This window comes from Sodiomyces alkalinus (assembly GCF_003711515.1).
Source record: "Sodiomyces alkalinus F11 unplaced genomic scaffold SODALscaffold_2, whole genome shotgun sequence".
In the NCBI taxonomy this organism is placed as follows: Eukaryota; Fungi; Ascomycota; class Sordariomycetes; order Glomerellales; family Plectosphaerellaceae; genus Sodiomyces; species Sodiomyces alkalinus.
The window spans coordinates 5,284,140-5,301,184 of NW_021167080.1; the positions used below are offsets into that span (position 1 = coordinate 5,284,140).

The 17,045-nt window shown below is 53.2% G+C and overlaps 6 protein-coding genes and 2 non-coding genes across 8 annotated transcripts; 6 read left to right on the forward strand and 2 right to left on the reverse strand.

Moving 5' to 3' along the window:
• Positions 1 to 1,051: 1,051 nt before the first annotated feature.
• On the reverse strand, positions 1,052 to 3,764 carry SODALDRAFT_272932 (P-loop containing nucleoside triphosphate hydrolase protein; the record flags this gene model as incomplete). The annotated part of the gene is made up of 3 exons (XM_028607867.1): positions 1,052 to 2,158; positions 2,246 to 3,337; positions 3,429 to 3,764. 3 exons carry the CDS (start codon positions 3,762 to 3,764, stop codon positions 1,052 to 1,054), a joined length of 2,535 nt encoding a protein of 844 aa, XP_028469251.1.
• A 357-nt stretch (positions 3,765 to 4,121) lies between these two features.
• On the forward strand, positions 4,122 to 4,210 carry SODALDRAFT_t54. The gene has a single exon. It is a non-coding gene; the product is annotated as a tRNA-Arg (tRNA).
• Positions 4,211 to 4,975: 765 nt separating this feature from the next.
• Positions 4,976 to 5,058, forward strand: SODALDRAFT_t55. Its single transcript has one exon. It is a non-coding gene; the product is annotated as a tRNA-Leu (tRNA).
• A 439-nt stretch (positions 5,059 to 5,497) lies between these two features.
• Positions 5,498 to 6,674, forward strand: SODALDRAFT_331174 (glutathione-dependent formaldehyde-activating GFA). The gene has a single exon (XM_028611391.1). The coding sequence runs from the start codon at positions 5,734 to 5,736 to the stop codon at positions 6,262 to 6,264; it is 531 nt and encodes a 176-aa protein (XP_028469252.1). The 5' UTR covers positions 5,498 to 5,733; the 3' UTR covers positions 6,265 to 6,674.
• Positions 6,675 to 7,315: 641 nt separating this feature from the next.
• SODALDRAFT_119792 (hypothetical protein) lies at positions 7,316 to 8,384 on the forward strand. Its single transcript, XM_028606617.1, has 2 exons — positions 7,316 to 7,731; positions 7,961 to 8,384. Exons 1-2 carry the CDS (start codon positions 7,490 to 7,492, stop codon positions 8,145 to 8,147), a joined length of 429 nt encoding a protein of 142 aa, XP_028469253.1. The 5' UTR covers positions 7,316 to 7,489; the 3' UTR covers positions 8,148 to 8,384.
• A 652-nt stretch (positions 8,385 to 9,036) lies between these two features.
• Positions 9,037 to 10,233, forward strand: SODALDRAFT_119780 (hypothetical protein). Its single transcript, XM_028606616.1, has 2 exons — positions 9,037 to 9,101; positions 9,190 to 10,233. The coding sequence occupies exon 2, from the start codon at positions 9,453 to 9,455 to the stop codon at positions 10,119 to 10,121; it is 669 nt and encodes a 222-aa protein (XP_028469254.1). The 5' UTR covers positions 9,037 to 9,101; positions 9,190 to 9,452; the 3' UTR covers positions 10,122 to 10,233.
• An 852-nt stretch (positions 10,234 to 11,085) lies between these two features.
• On the forward strand, positions 11,086 to 12,431 carry SODALDRAFT_331177 (splicing factor 3a subunit 2). Its single transcript, XM_028611392.1, has one exon. It carries the CDS (start codon positions 11,371 to 11,373, stop codon positions 12,097 to 12,099), a length of 729 nt encoding a protein of 242 aa, XP_028469255.1. The 5' UTR covers positions 11,086 to 11,370; the 3' UTR covers positions 12,100 to 12,431.
• Positions 12,432 to 13,479: 1,048 nt separating this feature from the next.
• SODALDRAFT_273342 (kinase-like protein) lies at positions 13,480 to 15,673 on the reverse strand (the record flags this gene model as incomplete). Its single annotated transcript, XM_028607890.1, has 4 exons — positions 13,480 to 13,789; positions 13,862 to 14,335; positions 14,443 to 14,943; positions 15,039 to 15,673. The coding sequence occupies 4 exons, from the start codon at positions 15,671 to 15,673 to the stop codon at positions 13,480 to 13,482; spliced, it is 1,920 nt and encodes a 639-aa protein (XP_028469256.1).
• Positions 15,674 to 17,045: the final 1,372 nt, after the last annotated feature.

Below are 17,045 nucleotides of genomic sequence, written 5' to 3' on the forward strand. Positions count from 1 at the left end.
CGCTTTAGTAAAATAACTCTATTCTAATCGATCTAATAGCTCTAAGGCAGACATCCTATTTTAAAGCCTTAAGTGGCTAGAACTATTCTGCTAGTAATATCTGCCTACTTTTACTTTATGTATTACTTAATTGTTTTCCATTATTATTATCTATCTTACTCCGCTATGCTATCTAATCTATAGGAGCCTGGCTAGGCTATACGGTCCTTCCCAGGTGGCTATAGAGGGGAAACCCCGGGGGGAAACCTCTATACTCTTCCTTAGATAGAGTGGCGCCACTGCGGGGCCGACGTGGCCCCGATTCGCCTCTGCTACGTATCATATTCACACGTATTTTCCCTAGTTTTCCCTAATAGTTTGATATCCCCGTAAAGTACTACGAACTTCACTTAGATAAATACATACATAATTTTCCGTACTTTACGGCGGATGATCAAAGTACTCTCGTGGGTATCAAGACAACCGTCAAATGCTGGCTGATGACAAGACGGGGAGATCATGGAATGGCCCCTGGGACGACGCCCTATTCATGCTCAACAGGACTCCCGGGCACCCTAAGATCAAGGTAACGCCAGAGACAACATCAGTCGCATCGTCAGCGAGATATATACGGCAAACTCATTCCGTTCTGGCTCTCCACGAGTTCGAACGTACGACAGGCGGCGAAGACGCCTGCCGACCGAACTATCACGGCCTCTCACAATTTCCTCAAGCCGCATACTTGTCGAGGAAAACAAGAGACAGGTATGAGGTTAGACAAAGGGGGTAGTTAGGTCGTCGAGTTATCATGGTAGTCGACTATGAACGCAGTATACAGGCAGTATTCAATTCCGTGCCATAGTTTCGAGACAAGGTCCGTCTTCTTGGTGAACAGGCCGACACTCTTCCTATTTTACTCCAGAGCATTCTTCTCTCAGATATAGAACACCTAAACCATAAGATCAGGCCAACAGATCAATTCAGCCCACCATGACACGAAGCCAGAGACTCAGTACCTTAACGTCAAGGGTATATACCGTATGTAGAAAGCAAACGCACATGAAGGAAGTAATCATGACAAGTCATCCCCCGCATCATCCCAACGTTTCGTGACAAGCTTTCGCATCTTCTTGGGGCTCCCCGTAGCAGTAGCAGTGGTGATGGTGGTGGTGTTGGCGGCGGCGGAGTTGGCATTCACCGGACTCGAAGCCGTGCTGCCGTTGCTAACGCGGAGCTGCTCCATCTTCTGTCCCAGACTACCCAGCGCCGCGCCTCCGCCACCATAACCGCCGTATACATCAGTGTTGCTCCGGCCTCCCGAGTAATCATCCCGTTCGTGAAGCGGCATCCGCCGGGTCGGGCTCCGCGCGCCAAGCTCGCGCTTCAGCACCGCCAGTTCTCGACGCAGCCTCTCGTTCTCCTCCTCCAGGTTCTCGACCAGGAGGTTCTCCTTATCGTAGTCGTCATCATCGGCCGAGCCGTCTCCCTCGTCCGTGGAAGCAGCGCCGCCCAGGCCTCGCTCGAACAACTCCATCTTGCGGTCCCAGTGCTCCTCGCTGTGCTCCTGCTGCACCGCCATGCTGGCCTTCCACCGCGCCACCTCCAGGTCGAATCGCGCTTCGTACTCGGCCGCGCAGTCCTCCCGGATGATCTGCTCCAGCTCCAGCATGCGGTCTTCCATGCTGAGGAGGTGCGCTTCGGCCGTGACCCTGGCGTCGCGTTCCCGGTCCAGCTCGGCGTGCAGGGTGTTGATGTCGTCTTGCATCCGTGCAATCTCGAGAGCCGCGTGCTCCATGATGACTCTATCACCATCGCCGTGGCTGCTCGCGGAGATGTCACGATGAGACCCCGCGTGTTGGGGGGCATAGGGTCTTGTATGTGAGCTTGGATGGTGTGAGACGTGGCTCGAGGGTGGGCCGGAATGAGGTGTGTCGGCGAGTAGGGTTGAGGTGATGCTGGGGATGCGTGGTATTGTGACTTCTCGCGCCAGGGCGCTATATCGAAGGATTTGCGATGTGGCATTGACGTCGCCATGGGGATCTGCCGTGACAATCATGACGCCTCGTTGGGCGTTTCGTCTAGGGACTACGCTCGCCGTGTACGATGACGAGGTGGTAGAGAAAGAGTTGCTGAAAAGGAGTTCCGTCATTTTGCATTGGCGGAAAGGCATGACGCTGGGCTGCGGCGAGAGTTGGTGACCATTCCAAGTATACGTAGCACGATGCAGGAAAACAGAAGGGGGGAGGAGTGGGGGGATGAGGCGTACCTTGCTCGAGTTACCGGAGCCGCTCTGCGCCTGAAGGCACTGCCCTAGATACATGAGACTCTCGTTAATCTTGCCAGCTTCGGCCAATGTACTGCCTTGGGTCTTCGCGTCGCGAGCCCGTTCGCTTCCTGCCAGGTCGACAATAGTGAAAGTACTGGTGGTCCAGGAACTGGACCGCCGGTTGCGCGTCCGCTTCTTGACCTCTATGCAGAAAAAACCGTGGCTCCGCGATGACACACTGTTACTTCCAGTCCCCGCTACCTGCCGCTCGTGCAGACCCGCCTCAAGGACCATGATGGCCTCTCGCAAGGTCTGGCACACGATCTTCCGCAGTCCGGCCACCACCTTCCTGTCAGTACACTGTTCGGTAGATTTGAAAAGTAGGGGGCGCCGCCGGTATTCTTTCGTCGCGTTCGATCGGATGGGGGGCGAGAGTAGATCGTAAATCTTGTCGTTGTAGACTTCGTACATGGACAGGACGACGGCGTATTCGGCAGAGGGGTCGGAGGATACGTTGACGCCCCTGACATCGGGTAGTTGGGGAACTGAGGACGCGCGTTGCAGAGCGCGTCTCGGGGTCGCGGGAGGATGGTGAAGGTCGGCCTTGGCTGGAGTTTTAGCTGGGGTCTTCTTCTTCTTATATGCCTTGGTCATAGTCATGAAGTGTTTTCCTGGGTCAACCGCCCGCTTAGGCGGTGTTTTGGGCAGAAGGGCAGCAGAGGGTAACGGCCGGCACCGCTGAAGGAGTGTGGGCGTGGGCGGAACTACGCGCACGCTTTTGGGGCCTGGCCCAGATGGGTAATACCTAGGTGCAGGAGGGGTAGCGGGGACTTCTCTAGGGGTTCCTACAAGCATGGGGGTGGCCGCTCGGGAGCCTGCTCGGGATGGGCCGGCAAAATCGGAGTAGATAGTCTCGAGGAAAGTCGGCGCAGACATGAGGGAGCCGTCGGAGACGTCGGAGGTTCGAAGGGAGGAGTCGAGCTCGAATTGGGCACGCATATCCAGCATGTTGTAGCCGATGGAACGGAAGAGGACGTCGAGAGTCATCTGTGTCATGCCGCGCTGGGTCCGCGATCCTAGGATGGTATGCGTCTGCGTATGCCTGATTAGCCATGACCGGCGCGATGCCCATTATCTTGTTCTCCCCGTCAAGGCCGTGGGAAACGCGTGATTAATCACGTACCTTGCCAGATCCCGTGACTCCCAGAGTCGCCAGCAAGGCATCACTACCCTCGCCCCCATGAGGCGCCAAGACTCCCTCAATCAAGGGCGCGACGCCGGTGCATTGGAATACGTCAAGCTGGGAGGCATCTTCCTCAAACACCTGGGTGAAGGCGAACTTCTCTGTGGAACGCTTCCGGTCGTTGGGCGGATTCAGGATAATATGTGTCGGAGGCCGACCCTCCTCGGATTCCACAGTCAAAAAGCTTTCAGAATTCGCAGACCCAGCCGGCGGTGGGCGAAGGCGAAGGTAGACCTGGAACAGGTTGGCCGACTTGGAAGTGGTCGTCGAGGCCATTGCTCGCCTCCTCGTCTTGCGACGTCAGATGACAGATGAGAGAAGCGGTCAGGCGAATGCGATTCGGAGCGAGTAGAGGAATGACGAGGGAGGGGAAATGAAGTTTGAAAAGTATCGGCGAGAAATTCGCTTGCTCCACCGAGATCCAATGGGATTAGAACAGTATGGTGGGAAACGTGCAAGTCGGGTGTGCGTGATGTGATTTCACCTGAATTTATCCCACTTCACTCTTGATTTTGTTTACTTTATTAACCAGCCAACCAACCAACCACTATGCCCCGCCAACTGCCCCACACGCCGTTGTTGTTGGAATAATCCGATACAAGTATGGCTAACGGCCCGCCAAGTAAGAAACATGTCCCGTTGGCGCAATGGTAGCGCGTAGCTTTCCGGTTCCAGTGGAAGTTATTTGGCTAAGGTTGCAGGTTCGAGTCCTGTGCGGGACGGTTCTCTTTTTTGGCCTTTTTGTCTTTTTACTTTGCTTTCCACCCTCGATATCTCACCCTCCTTTTCTCGTCCTTCTTTCCCTCCAAATATCTGGACGTTTCGAGTTGCTTAAGTGGTTTAAACACTCGTACATCATTTAAGCAAGAGACTTTGTCATTCATCCCACCCGCCACCTTCGCTCTGCGGGTGATTGACTCTCTACGTGTAGAGAAACGGAAAGAAACCTTCCTTCTGTTCTGGCCGAGAAGCTTAAGAAAACACAGCCGGGGATTGCCTTCGGTGCGAATTGACCTGCACTTACTTGCCGTCGATGGCCATCCTCTGGCCGATACCCGTGAGGGAACCGGTGTAGAATCTTAGAAGCTAGCCTTAGAGCCAAGCCCATGGACCAGTTTTGTCTCTACCGCTCTACACAAATCACATTCACTAGTCAGTCCTCAGAGATCGGTCGTCCCAAAATAATGGGCATGTCTGGGAGTTGGTACTGACAAGATTCCCCTACTGTCATGCTGGCATACCTATGTCTACCCGTCCTAGAGTCTCGCTCTTGGTTGCCTTTCTCGTGATGGGCAGTGCTCGAGTTTAGGGGGACACGTACGATTTGGCAGACAGCAAATTTCCGAGCTACTATAGTATAGGCATGGACGTAATCGCTTGCGACGCGCTAATCAGGTAGTAGGGAGGTGGTCAATTCTGCCATCCACCGCACGACAGTCGGAACTCACTGCGACACTCATCAAAGTGGCTTGCGACAACATAGACATGGCAAGATGGCCGAGTTGGTCTAAGGCGCTAGCTTCAGGTGCTAGTCTAGTAATAGGCGTGGGTTCGAATCCCACTCTTGTCATTATACCTGAATCCCTGAGGTTACCAGGGAACTCTTTTTTTTTTCTGCGCTTTTTTAATCATAATATCGCCCTTGTTCTGTATGGTCAGTCTTCGCTTCTTCTTCTTCTTCTTTGTTCTGTAGTCCCGTTTATCAATCGAGTATCGTCAGAGACGGTCAATCATACAATCGACTCAAGGAAGCTGCAACTAACTAACCGTGTTTATCGTGTTGGAAACCAAACTACAGGTTCCAACGTATTGACGTACAAAGAAAGATCTTAGCGCCACGCCCTGTAGACGTTCTTCTGTGCCCCTGTTCTCACTCGGGAGGCAGTCAGCCGGAAGGGGTTTCACCGAGCTTATGGATTCCTGGCTATTGATTTGCCTTGAAATAGATATCGAAGGGCGTGCTTGACAGCCCCCTAACATTATTCCCCCTCAACGCAACGTCATGATGGCATCAACATAACTCAAGAGAACGAAGATGCCAGGAGTTGCTGTCGCCCATTATCCTTTCCCTATATTCTCAAGAGCTGTCCTTTTTCCTTAATGACAGTAAGCATTCGAAATATCCGAAAGCATCCGCCTCATACTCTCCCTCCATGCCCACTCTCCAAGGCCCCCATTCAACACAAAAGACCACTAAGGCACACAAGGCGTGGCCTAAGTATTGAGACCTCCTGCTTCTTCAACAATGCCCAAGTCCAGTCTCGGCCCAACCCCCAAATCCATTACGGGCGGCTGCCTCTGCGGCTCCGTCCGATACAAGATCACCTACCCAGACGACCACGACTTCGATTCCAGCAACTATCTCTGCCAGTGCACCCAGTGCCGAAAGCAAACGGGCGGCCTCTTCCTAGTCAGCCAGCAGGTCCCTGTCTCCGCCCTGGAGTGGACCTCAGGCACGGAAACCCTCAAGGAGTACGCGGCCAGCGAATCCGGCCGACGCGGGTTCTGCGGCGAATGCGGATCGGTCCTGTTCTGGCGAAGCGTGGCCGGCCGAACGATCAGCCCCACCATCGGCAGTGTCGACCCCCTCTACCTCTTCGGGGAGGGGGCAGGTGCCCGGTTCGGAGGAGGGGAGGACGTGCCGGCCGAGGGTTTCGGGCGGGTGCTGTGTAGTGGGACCTACGTGGAGTGGTGCGCCAACGAGATCAAGGGTGTGACGGACGACATCCCGTTGCTCTTCCGGGGTAAGAGGCTTCAGGGTAACGCAGAGGACTGAAGGGGGGGGGATAGGTCTCTCTTACCAAAAAAGATGAGATACTGGCTTCATGGGATACTTTCTGGCGGCGAACGAGATGCCCTTTTGGATCTGCGGCCCCAATGTAAGGATGGTTCTCTGGACGCTTGCTTCTGTCCGTGTAAGATGTGACCTTGTCAGTACGAGGAGAAGGACAAAGCATGATATGACCGTCCTTGGACTGAAGTCTATGGAGACACACAAAGTGCGACACTGAGCGCGGCAGTGATACACATTTCACGGGAAGCTTGCTGGTGAATGGGAGAATGGGATTAGACGTTCGTACCCGGGAGCAAACTGCGTCGTGGTAGTGCCGAGTATGTATCGGCGCGTAGGTGTATGTATAGCCGTTTAAGAGAGTACTGTTGTTAGGAAAGAGACTACATGGTTGCCGGAAACTATGTCGCTCCACGGAGACAATTCACGACGTGAACGGTTATGTTATCGTTATCGTACCAACGACTTCCAGTTGAAGACAGGCGGACAAAAGAAAGCCAAGGTTGAGCCACATCAAGTCAAGGCACGGTAGCACCAAGAAGAACTGGTCGGTCATGTTATTGTCCAGATCTTCTTCGGTGACCTGATTCGAAGGTGCGGCAGGGCAGCAAGCAGCACTCTTAATAGAACGTACTCGGGCATTTTGGACAGGACATCTTTCAACTCACATCCCGTGAGAAAGAGAGCCTTTGGTTGCCCCGAAAAGGAGGGGCCATGTCAAAATGAGGCAATTGTAGGCAGTTCGGCAGTTCGTAGTAGAAAGGAGATGGTGGAAGTCGAAAAGAGAGGCCATGCTAGTAGATCGAAGACATCGGGTTAAAATGGACACGCCGAAGAAAGAAGCCGTCGGAGGCCGGGAGCAGCGGGACATTGTCTCGGAGCGATACAATGGTACTTCGGCCTGGCCGCTGATGGACAATTTTATCTCTGCTGTGGTTGGTCAATTTAGGGGGCTTGATGCCCCAGCTGACCTAAAAGCACGTGTCTGACTGCCAGCTTACAGCACCTTTACCTACTGCACACCACCACAGAATTGCTCCCCAGCTTTCTTTCACCTGCTCCAGCAAGCATGCTCACCATAACTGCTACACATGCTCCGTTCTCCGTACCTTATGCTTTACCGAGTGGCAACCCTGTTTCACATTTCCGAGTCCCTTTTTCCGGTTCCGACAGCCCAATCTCGTTCATTGATTTCACGATTGTGGAGTGAATGATGTTTTGTTTCTTAAAACAGCAACATCATCGCTCTTTCGCTCATCGCTGCCCATGTCACAAAGAATCGCCTCCTTTGCGAGTACGATCCTGCGTACCATCCACGATCCACCAGTCCACCAGTCCACCAGCCCGCCCACCAGCCCATTCCTCTCTTGCCAACACAACCAGCAGACCGGCCGGCCTTCCCTTCGTCGTCTGGTCTGTGCTGTTCTGTTTGTCTTTGGCTTTGCCGTTTTGGTGCGTGGAGCACGTGGGAAGCTCTCTTCTTCCGTCAACAATCAACGTCGTTTTCCCCAAATAATTTTCTCTGGAAAGACTGCCTCCCCTGTCCATAAGCTTCTTCAAGCAGGATCACAGGCGACGCCGAACTTTTTTTTTTGCCACGCTCTTTTTAGTCTCTTTCCCCGCTGTTGCCCCCATCTCCATACTTGCCTACCGTCTATTACTAATTACACGTACTATGCAGTCTTTCTTGGCTCCAGGTACGTAAGGCACTTCGACACCCTTTCCGAGGACAGTCTGAGACAGACCTCACCACCTCAGAGTGCTCAGTTCCACGACGATCATATGGATCGAGAATGGGAAGATCCAACACAGAGGGATCAGTAATTAGTGGAACGTACGACGACCATCCCATGACTCCAGTATTCTAAAACCTCCTTCGTCATTATCTTTACTGTATCACTACGGCTCCAGACTCGCTTACACTTACACCCAATGTGCCTCAAACTTCATTCACGGGTATCCGTGCTCCCTTTCCCATTCCCCTGGGACACAGAAACAAAAGATGGGTCCGTTTCACTCAGCCTCGAAGGTCTCTCCCCTCCGCAGTCTACGTACGGATGATTCCGTCCCAGTTTACCAAGCACTACACGTACATAATAGCAGAACCTCCGAGTGGCAACCCTTCCTCCCTGGACGGAAGGGAGGTGGTTCGTCCAAGTGGAGAGTCTGGCCCTACTTTTGGTGTAAGCTGAGTGCCAAGCACCACAAGCATACACCCAACCTCTAACCACCCTTGACCACCCTTGGCCACCCTTGACATTGACATCTCTAGACCGGGGCAACCTGCATGCTGGTGTCGGTCTCTTGGTCTCCTCTGTCACCCAGTTCCACCCAGGAATGCTTAAATCGGGAAACTGATCATACCTACTTCATGTGGGCCGAGTACTACATACTGTTCGCCTCCCTCGCTACGTCGATCCCGATATAAAACATTCCGCCGCCCATCTTCCCGTCTGCTAGGCCTTGTCCCGTCCCCTCCGCCTTCTCTCCCATACCAAGACCACATGCAGTGACGAACATTCACAAAGCCAGAAACCGGTTTCTCTTGGTCGTCTCGCATGCTTGGCTCTTTCGTTAGACTATCAGCCCTGTTCTTACTGAACCTGTTCGCCTGAATCTTCCGGTCTAGAGGATCCCAAGATCGTGCTGCATCACCAGGCGCAACGTATACAATCCTCTGTTTTCTCCTAGGCCGGACTCCACTCTACTCTCATAACACTTCACTTTATACCGACACCATGGCGCCACCCACTCAACCAGCCGCCGTTCATCCCTCCATCTATCTCCTCTGCTGGGCAACCATGCTTTGGGCCTTCATTTCTGTAGGTATGCCCCTCATCCCGGTAGTCGAGAGATGCCTCTCCCCGTGCTAACTTTGATCCTTCTCTCCCCCTTACCTGTCACCTCTAGCCCAAGCAGCGCCGTTCTCCTCCCAGGAAGCCCAAGTTCAGCGCCAAGTTCCGCAAATTCGGGGAGAAGTGCGGCGTGAGGAGTACCCCGGCCAGCCAGGGATACAAGGAAATCAAGATCCTGACAGACGTGGACCCTCCCCCGTACACGCCTTTGTTCGCCCCGCCGCGCTCGCCCCTGCTACCGTCTCGCTCGCCCCTGCTCCCCGCTTCAGAGAAAGCCGGGCTGCACTCTCTGGGGATGAGGGCGTAACGCTTCGCATCATGCCCCTCGGTGCCTCCATCACCTACGGCGAAGGCTCCTCCGACGGAAACGGCTACCGCCAGTACCTACGCGACCTGTTAACCGAGGACGGCCACATCGTCGACTACGTCGGCACCCGCAGCCACGGCACCATGGGGGACAACGATGTCGAGGGCTGGCCCGGTCTTCGCATCGACCAGCTTGCTGCGAAGGCCGAGGCGTCGGTGCCTGCCTACCTGCCCAACCTCGTCCTGATTGACGCCGGCACCGTCAACTGCCTCCAGGACGCGGGCCCAGACCACGCCGTCGATCGCATGCTCGAACTGATCAACTACATCCGGGGCGCCTCGTCGCGCGTCAGCGTCGTCCTCAGCACCCTGCTCGTCAGCGACAACAAGAACAACGAGACGGACGACTGCGCCCGCAAGGTCAACGATCAGTTTCGCTCCCTCGTCCTGGACCAGCTGGCGCTGTCCCGCAAGGTCGTCCTGGCCGACATGGACGGACCGGGAGGTCCGGAGGTCGACGCCCTCGTCGATACCATGCGCCCCGGCGACGGCGATGCAGGGTTCGAGAAAATGGCCGCCGTGTGGTTCGACAGCATCCGGGACGCCGCGTCGCGAGGGTGGCTCGAGGCACCGCAGGTCCTGCCGTCGTCCCCGGGCGTTAACTCCACAGGAAGGAACTGAGTATACATACAACCACGGCAGCGGCTTGAGGCCGCATTCGTCACACACTGTCATTATCGCCATTCTCGTCCGACCACACACGACACGATACCCGGCTGGATTATTACCCACCCATTCTTCTTGAACAGCACTGACCACACAGCATTTTATGACAGGAGGTTTTTTTTTTTTTTTCCTTTTATTTATCTGTTTGAGAGTCAAGTGAAGAACCAAACAGGTGCTTCATGCTGACTCGTCCATGCTTTTATGTACACACCATGGGCTTGCTGGCAAGCAGCATATGCAAGAATCACCCTCTTCCATGGGTATCACATTGGCTGGACAAATGCATGTATTGGAGTTGTAGCACGACATCATTGTCATTCGTCCTTGGCTCTAAGAGGCTGGACAGGAAAGAAACACGGACAACGGCGCGTGTGCGGTTACGTGTTACACCAAAGGGTCGCATCTGTTACGGGGTCTCGACTCCTTTGGTACGGTTTTGTGTGTTTTGTACTTTAGTTCTTAAGGAGTATTGGTGCTGAGGAAGGTCCCGGCAAGGAAGTTGGGTCACTTTGGAATAGGAATCTATCTGAGACGTTTTATGCAGTACCATCAGTTCAGACTTTGCCATCTCGATTCACAACTTGTATGGGGCTGTTGGCGTTGCTGTTGCGTGGTGGTTGGTTCGTTGGAAATTGGAATAGCCCCTGAGCCGTCGATGTGAACCCCTGTGAAGGACGCTCCATGAATTGTTTCAACACTGGAATACTCCGTACATACGAAGTAAGAACCGCCCTATCTGCTCGGTAATTCTTTGTAGAGTGAGTACCGAGTTGGCAGCTTGGTCTCTGACTCGATTCGAACGTGGGTGTTCTCGGTGGCGTGGTGAGTTACACCGAAGTAGATAATCAGATCAGATCTCCCGGTGAGCCTGAAGCCAAGGGACGCACGGCTTATTCTTTATCCGATTCCGTCTTATCGGTGCTGGGATGGATAAGGTCCCTAAACTTGCATCGCCGACAAGCAGCTGCGACTGGAAGCTTAACGGAGTACGCTGCCTATCACACTATCCCATTTCCGACTTTTCTCAGATTTTACTCCCAGATTCGCCTATTCACCCAACCTTCTCTGGACCGCGAAGCGCATCTCAATCTCGGCCTTGCTTCCTTTGTTACGCGACTACTCCTCAAAGGAAACCGAAAGAATTCAAAGTCTGCCGGGGGTCAACCATCAACCAAAACATCGCCACTACACCCAGCACATAATCATGGACTACCAAAACCGCGTCGGCTCCAAGTTCGGCGGCGGCGGCGTCGCCTCCTACTCTGCCACAAATGCCGACCGCCGCGAGCGCCTCCGCAAGCTCGCCCTCGAGACCATCGACCTAGACAAAGACCCCTACTTCTTCAAAAACCACGTCGGCACCTTCGAATGCCGCCTCTGCCTGACCGTGCACCAAAACGACGGCTCCTACCTGGCGCACACCCAGGGGAAGAAGCACCAGACGAACCTCGCCCGGCGCGCCGCCCGCGAGGAAAAGGAAGGCAAGGCCCGCGGCCAGCAGATCGACCCGGCCACCGGCCTGCCCGTGGGGGTCATGGGTGCCGGCTTCGGCGGCCCCAAGAAGAACCTCATCAAGATCGGCCGCCCGGGCTACAAGATCACCAAGATCCGCGACCCGCACACCCGCCAGCAGGGCCTCCTCTTCCAGCTCCAGTACCCGGACATCCCCCCCGGCGTGGAACCCAAGTGGCAGGTCATGAACGCCTTCACCCAGCGCGTCGAGGAGCCCGACCGGAATTTCCAGTACTTGCTCGTCGCCGCCGAGCCGTACGAGACGTGCGGCTTCAAGATCCCCGCCAGGGAGCTCGACAAGCGCGACGAGAAGCAGTTCTCCTTCTGGGACCCCGACTCCAAGGAGTTTTGGATCCAGGTCATGTTCATGTCCGAACGGGAAGAGCGATACGTTGCCGCGCCCGGGCTAAGTTCGAGGTGATGGTAGAGGATGGGGGGGAGAGAAGAGAAGGGAAAACAAAGAACTACGGAGAACATCAGAAGGATGCGTATCTGGACATGAGAAACAAAGAAGGATGCATCGTATCTTATTCCATCTTTCTGAAATTCTAGATTCGGGCAAGCAGAAGACTTGCTCCGTCTTGCTTTTATCTCTGGCAGTATGAAGCAGGAGGGGCGTTGACAACGTCTCGAGAAGTGAGACACCCTTTAGAACAGGAATTCCGCTTGGGGGCGCTTGGAGTTGACGGTTTTGATGGTTGTTGTCTAGGTTGACATATTCTATACACAATGCTATGCTCATATCTGCGGTCGTACTTCCCTGTTCATTCGAATACTTCAACTAATTGCCTCCATCGAGCAACCAAGGCTGCCCAGTTTCATCAAGGGAATCGGATTATATATTCTTAACCAGGCTCGATCTACCTCCTGTCGGAATCCCGGTCAGGTAGGAAGACGCTTAGGATCCAGTTCGGAGATAATGCGTCAAGACGGCATCTGCGACGGTGTGCTGTGGTTACAAGGCTGTGATTTGACCAATGCAACCAACAACATCCAAATCTATACGTTAGTCTTTATTCTACTACGTGCGGTTATTCACTGTTGATTCAGCTCTCGCCGTACGCTGGCCTAGATGTCGACCGTTGGTTGGTCTGATTGCCCGAGTTGTGTTTCATTTCATCCTGTGCACCCTTCATCCGCATCCTGGAGCTGCTCTTCGTATTGCCTTCATCTCGGGATTTTCCCTGTCTTTCCCTGTCTAAGGTAGCTAGCACCTTGTTGGCGCTCTATATCGTTCACTTCAACCTTCCATCGGGAGGACCCCCATCAGCGCAAAGTTATCATCCAGAAATGCGACGGAGCAAACAAAAAAAAAAGCAGAAGAAAAAAGTCAAACTCGCCAGCGTCGTGCACCCCTTTACCACATGCATGCTTATCAATGTGAATGTGACACTGTCCATCTTCGGGGGGATGCCCTGTTCTGAAGCTATCCACTCAAGGTGTATATGACAAACAAGTTCCATAAACCAAGGCAAACACAACTGGGTAGAAAGCGGCAATTAGTCTTCTCTTGACCATGTAGTTGTCAGTTTCTATCATTTTTTGTTTTCTTTTCTCTTTAACCATGAAATCTGTTATGCCATTCGCGATTTGCGGGAAAACTGGTGTAAAATGCGATGCAAAGGCTGGCTCCGCGAAAGAGTGGAAGATGCACAACAGGCGGCAGATGTGCGTGACGCAGATGCTATGCTACTATGGATGCACTTATGCATTCCCTAAGTGCAACGGAAAAAGGAAGAAAAAAAGAAAAGAAAGAAGAGGCTTCTCTTGCCCCCCCAAAAGCAACACCCACTCAACCCCTTTATCGGAAGTTGTTGTCAAACCTCTTAAAGGTGTAGCCAATGAAGGGTAGGCTCATTTCCGGCGTCTCCTCTATGGGCTGGCCGCCCTGGCGAGCCTGGGCCGCCTGAGCCTTGAGCAGAGTAGCATTATCGGTTTGGTCGATCTCATCTATGGGGAAGTAGGTGGTGTCAATGTTGGAAGTGAGGCGGGGCTCGAACGGTGCCCGGATTCTGCGGAGACTATCAAAATCGACGCCTCGGAAGAAAGAGTGCGCTTTGATCTCATGGGCGCCGCCGCGACCCAGTCGGTTCTCGGTGTTGCAAACGAGGCTGAGGAATAGTTAGTATTTTTAAAAATTTAAAATTTTGTTCTGAAAACCGGCCCACTGGAAGACGGCTTACCTTCGGATCAGGTTCTCTGCCTCTACACCCAGTGTGATGTCGTCAGGGAAATAAAGAGTGTGGCGCCAGTTCACAATCTTCCGGTACGTGTCGTGGCTGTCTTCGGCACAGAAAGGGGGCCACCCAACAAGACACTCGAACATGATGGTTCCGAGGGACCACCAATCGCAGTCGTAGGTGTAGCCCTGGCCAGTGAAGATTTCGGGGGCGATATAGTCCGGTGTTCCGACGGTCGAATAGGCCATGAGACGCCTTGACCGTCGCCAGTCGTTGATCTGCGAGCGGTTGCTGACAGTGAGGTTGATTTGGTCTATAGCCACCGAGTTCCGGTCCCTGGGGCGGTTCGACCTTCCTTGCATGAGCTGCTGATAGTAGGTGTTGTCATGCAGGCGTTGGAAGCCGGTGGAAAGACCAAAGTCGGTGAGCTTGACATGGCCGCCGCGGTCAAGGAGAATATTGTCCGGTTTGATATCGCTACGGAGATGCGTGTAAGTACAGAAGGGAATCATGAAGATAAGGATAATGATAATAATAATAATAAAAGACAGGGAGGGGATGAAGACGGGACGTATTAGACATACCGATGGATGAACCCCAACTTGTGGACAGCCTCGATGGCGAGTACGATTTCTGCGATGTAAAAGCGGGTAATGTCCTCCGAGAAGATCTCATATTTGATGAGCATGGTCATCAAGTCGCCGCCCGGTAAGAATTCCATCAACATGTAGAGGAAGTACGTATCCTGGAAGGTTGTGTACAGCTTGACGACCCAGGGGCTGTCAGATTCGGCGAGAATATCACGCTCGGACCGGACGTGGGCGAGTTGGTCTCTCTTGAACATCTCGGTCTTGATGAGAGACTTCATGGCATAGACCTTGCCGTCCTGTTTCTTCTGGACGAGCTTGACTTCGCCGAAGGCGCCCTTGCCGATGATCTTGATGGTCTTGTAGTTTTCCGGCCGGTCCTTGGTTCGGAGGAAACGCAGGTACTGGCCCTCCTTTCGGCCCGCTGTCGACCAAATCTGCTCTCGTCTGGATGGCGACTGATTGGGTTCCTGGAGCTTGGCCTCCATTTCGCTTTGCCTGTACACGGGACAAAGAAGGATGCAAGTCAGCAACAATGCCCGCCATCATCCTCAGGAAGGCGGAAGGATATCGGGGTGGGAAAAGGCACGCACCTCTGGTTCCTCTCGCGTGCCCGGCGTACGCTGTCCTTGAAGAAGTCGGCCGCCAGCTTGGAGCACTTGACCTGGTTGTTGTTGGCATTGGAGCCATACCTGTCGGGATTCCGCTCAGGCGCACGGGCGAAGAGATCCTCCGGAGGAACCGGCGCGGAAGAAGGCATGGGCGCACTTGGGTAGCTAGCGTAGCCCGAGGACTGTCCCGGGGCGCCAGCAGTTCGGGGACGTTGGGCGGGAGAGGGACCCCTGGTGTTATAGGCCTGGGCTCGGGCGGCGCCGCCGAGGTTCTGATGAGAGAACTGATGGGCGAGACCGGTGTTCGGATCATTTGTCCCCGGAGTGTTGGACCTCTGCTGGTAAACATTCACCGCAGCAAAATCGTTCCCTTGAGGCTGGGCGGGGTAGTTCGCGGGATACTGGTTGTGCATGAAGTAACCCTGGGGGGCGTAGCCTGTCTGGTAGGCCTGCTGAGAAGGCTGAAGGCCACCGGACTGGCCAGAATGCGGGGGAAAGACGGGTTGTGGGAAGGTCGAGGGTGTCGTTGGGTAGTTCGCGCGATCATTCGGTGGATTCTGGCGATCATTGTTCCCAAAGTTGAGATACATCCGATTGTTATTGTTCTGGTTCTCCATGGTGCCGTTGTTCCCCGCTGTGACTATGGAGGTATGGTCGGATGTAGGGGTATGTCGAAGCGATGGTTTTTTGAATCCACTAGTTGGCAACAGTATTCGGGTGCGAGACGTCGAGATACGGCGACGGTCTAGGTAGTGTGTTCGGTGTCACGAGCGGGACCGGATCGGATATCGACGTTAGGAACGGTGGCAGATATGCTAGAAGTTTTGAGGAGTTTGCTGACTCGGTCCCCGACGAATATTGCAATCCGGGAAGCAGGGGAACCCGGGGCTAAGTAGACAGTGAGGAGGCCCAGCCAAGGATAGAAGGCCTTGTCGACAGAGGGGGGTAGTAATATTGTAGGCTCAGAGCTCTCCACCGCCAACGCTCACGAGAGGGGATGTTCGGAGAGGACGATTGAGATGAGAGCGAAAAACGGCGGCATTGACGTGCAAAGTACGTACTTTCTCGCTATCAATATCGAATGAAGAAGTGTTCTTCCTTGCCGAACCCCCGTGTGTAATGTAGTTGAAGCAAAACGGAAAACGAAGCGTCAACCCCTGAGATGGTCGAGACGACGAGATCAGGAAAAGGTGGGTTCGGATCTTGGTTATTAGGCCAGGTACTCTGTACTTCCCTAACCTACCCTACCTAACCCACAAAAAAGGAGGAAGACGAGAGGGTCCTACTCAAGTACCTACCTTAGGATGTCGTGCAGGGTTGTTTTGCTGGCACCCGAGGTCAGGCATCGTATAATGTCAGATAAAGCGTAGTCAAAATCGTCATAAAATAGGTCAAAATTAATTAAGGTAATTATATACAATTATAACTATCTTAGACCGTCAGGGAAATGCTACCACCGTATTTTATATAGTGCAGATTCTATAAGCGTCTACCCGGATTATACTCTTAGTAATCCGGCCTATTACGTAACCGAAAAGACTATAATCTATTCGACACACCCCCTAATCGCCCTAAACGTTAGTTAGGCAATTAAAGCTATTCGTAATCGGTAGATAATCCAGCTATATAATCTATTCGCTATAGCCGCCCTTAAATTCATCCTTTAGGTCCTCTAAATATTCTATCCGGACTTCCTCTAGCTATTACTGCTATAACCGTTCCCGTATATCTATCACGCCTACCTAGGACCTGAATATCTTAAATTTCTCGCCGTATAGCGCCTTTATTAATCCGTCTACCACTATTTCCGCGCTCGCAACATATATTACGAGTATTTACCCTTATTCCTTTACTTAATATAACTAGTAGCTATAGATATCGATATAGTGGAGGCGCGTTATTAATATACTAATCTCTTAATTAACTAATCGAATTGTTTAGTTATTATCGTATAAGATCCTTAATTCCGGATTATTAAATTCCACTCCT

Bases quoted from the DNA above. Each gene is read 5' to 3' on its own strand.
- SODALDRAFT_331174 (XM_028611391.1), top strand. From the start codon at position 5,734: ATGCCCAAGTCCAGTCTCGGCCCAACCCCCAAATCCATTACGGGCGGC.
- SODALDRAFT_119792 (XM_028606617.1), top strand. From the start codon at position 7,490: ATGATGTTTTGTTTCTTAAAACAGCAACATCATCGCTCTTTCGCTCAT. The intron at 7,732-7,960 runs GTGCGTGGAGCA...CGTACTATGCAG, and splicing joins TCTTTGGCTTTGCCGTTTTG to TCTTTCTTGGCTCCAGGTAC.
- SODALDRAFT_119780 (XM_028606616.1), top strand. From the start codon at position 9,453: ATGCCCCTCGGTGCCTCCATCACCTACGGCGAAGGCTCCTCCGACGGA.
- SODALDRAFT_331177 (XM_028611392.1), top strand. From the start codon at position 11,371: ATGGACTACCAAAACCGCGTCGGCTCCAAGTTCGGCGGCGGCGGCGTC.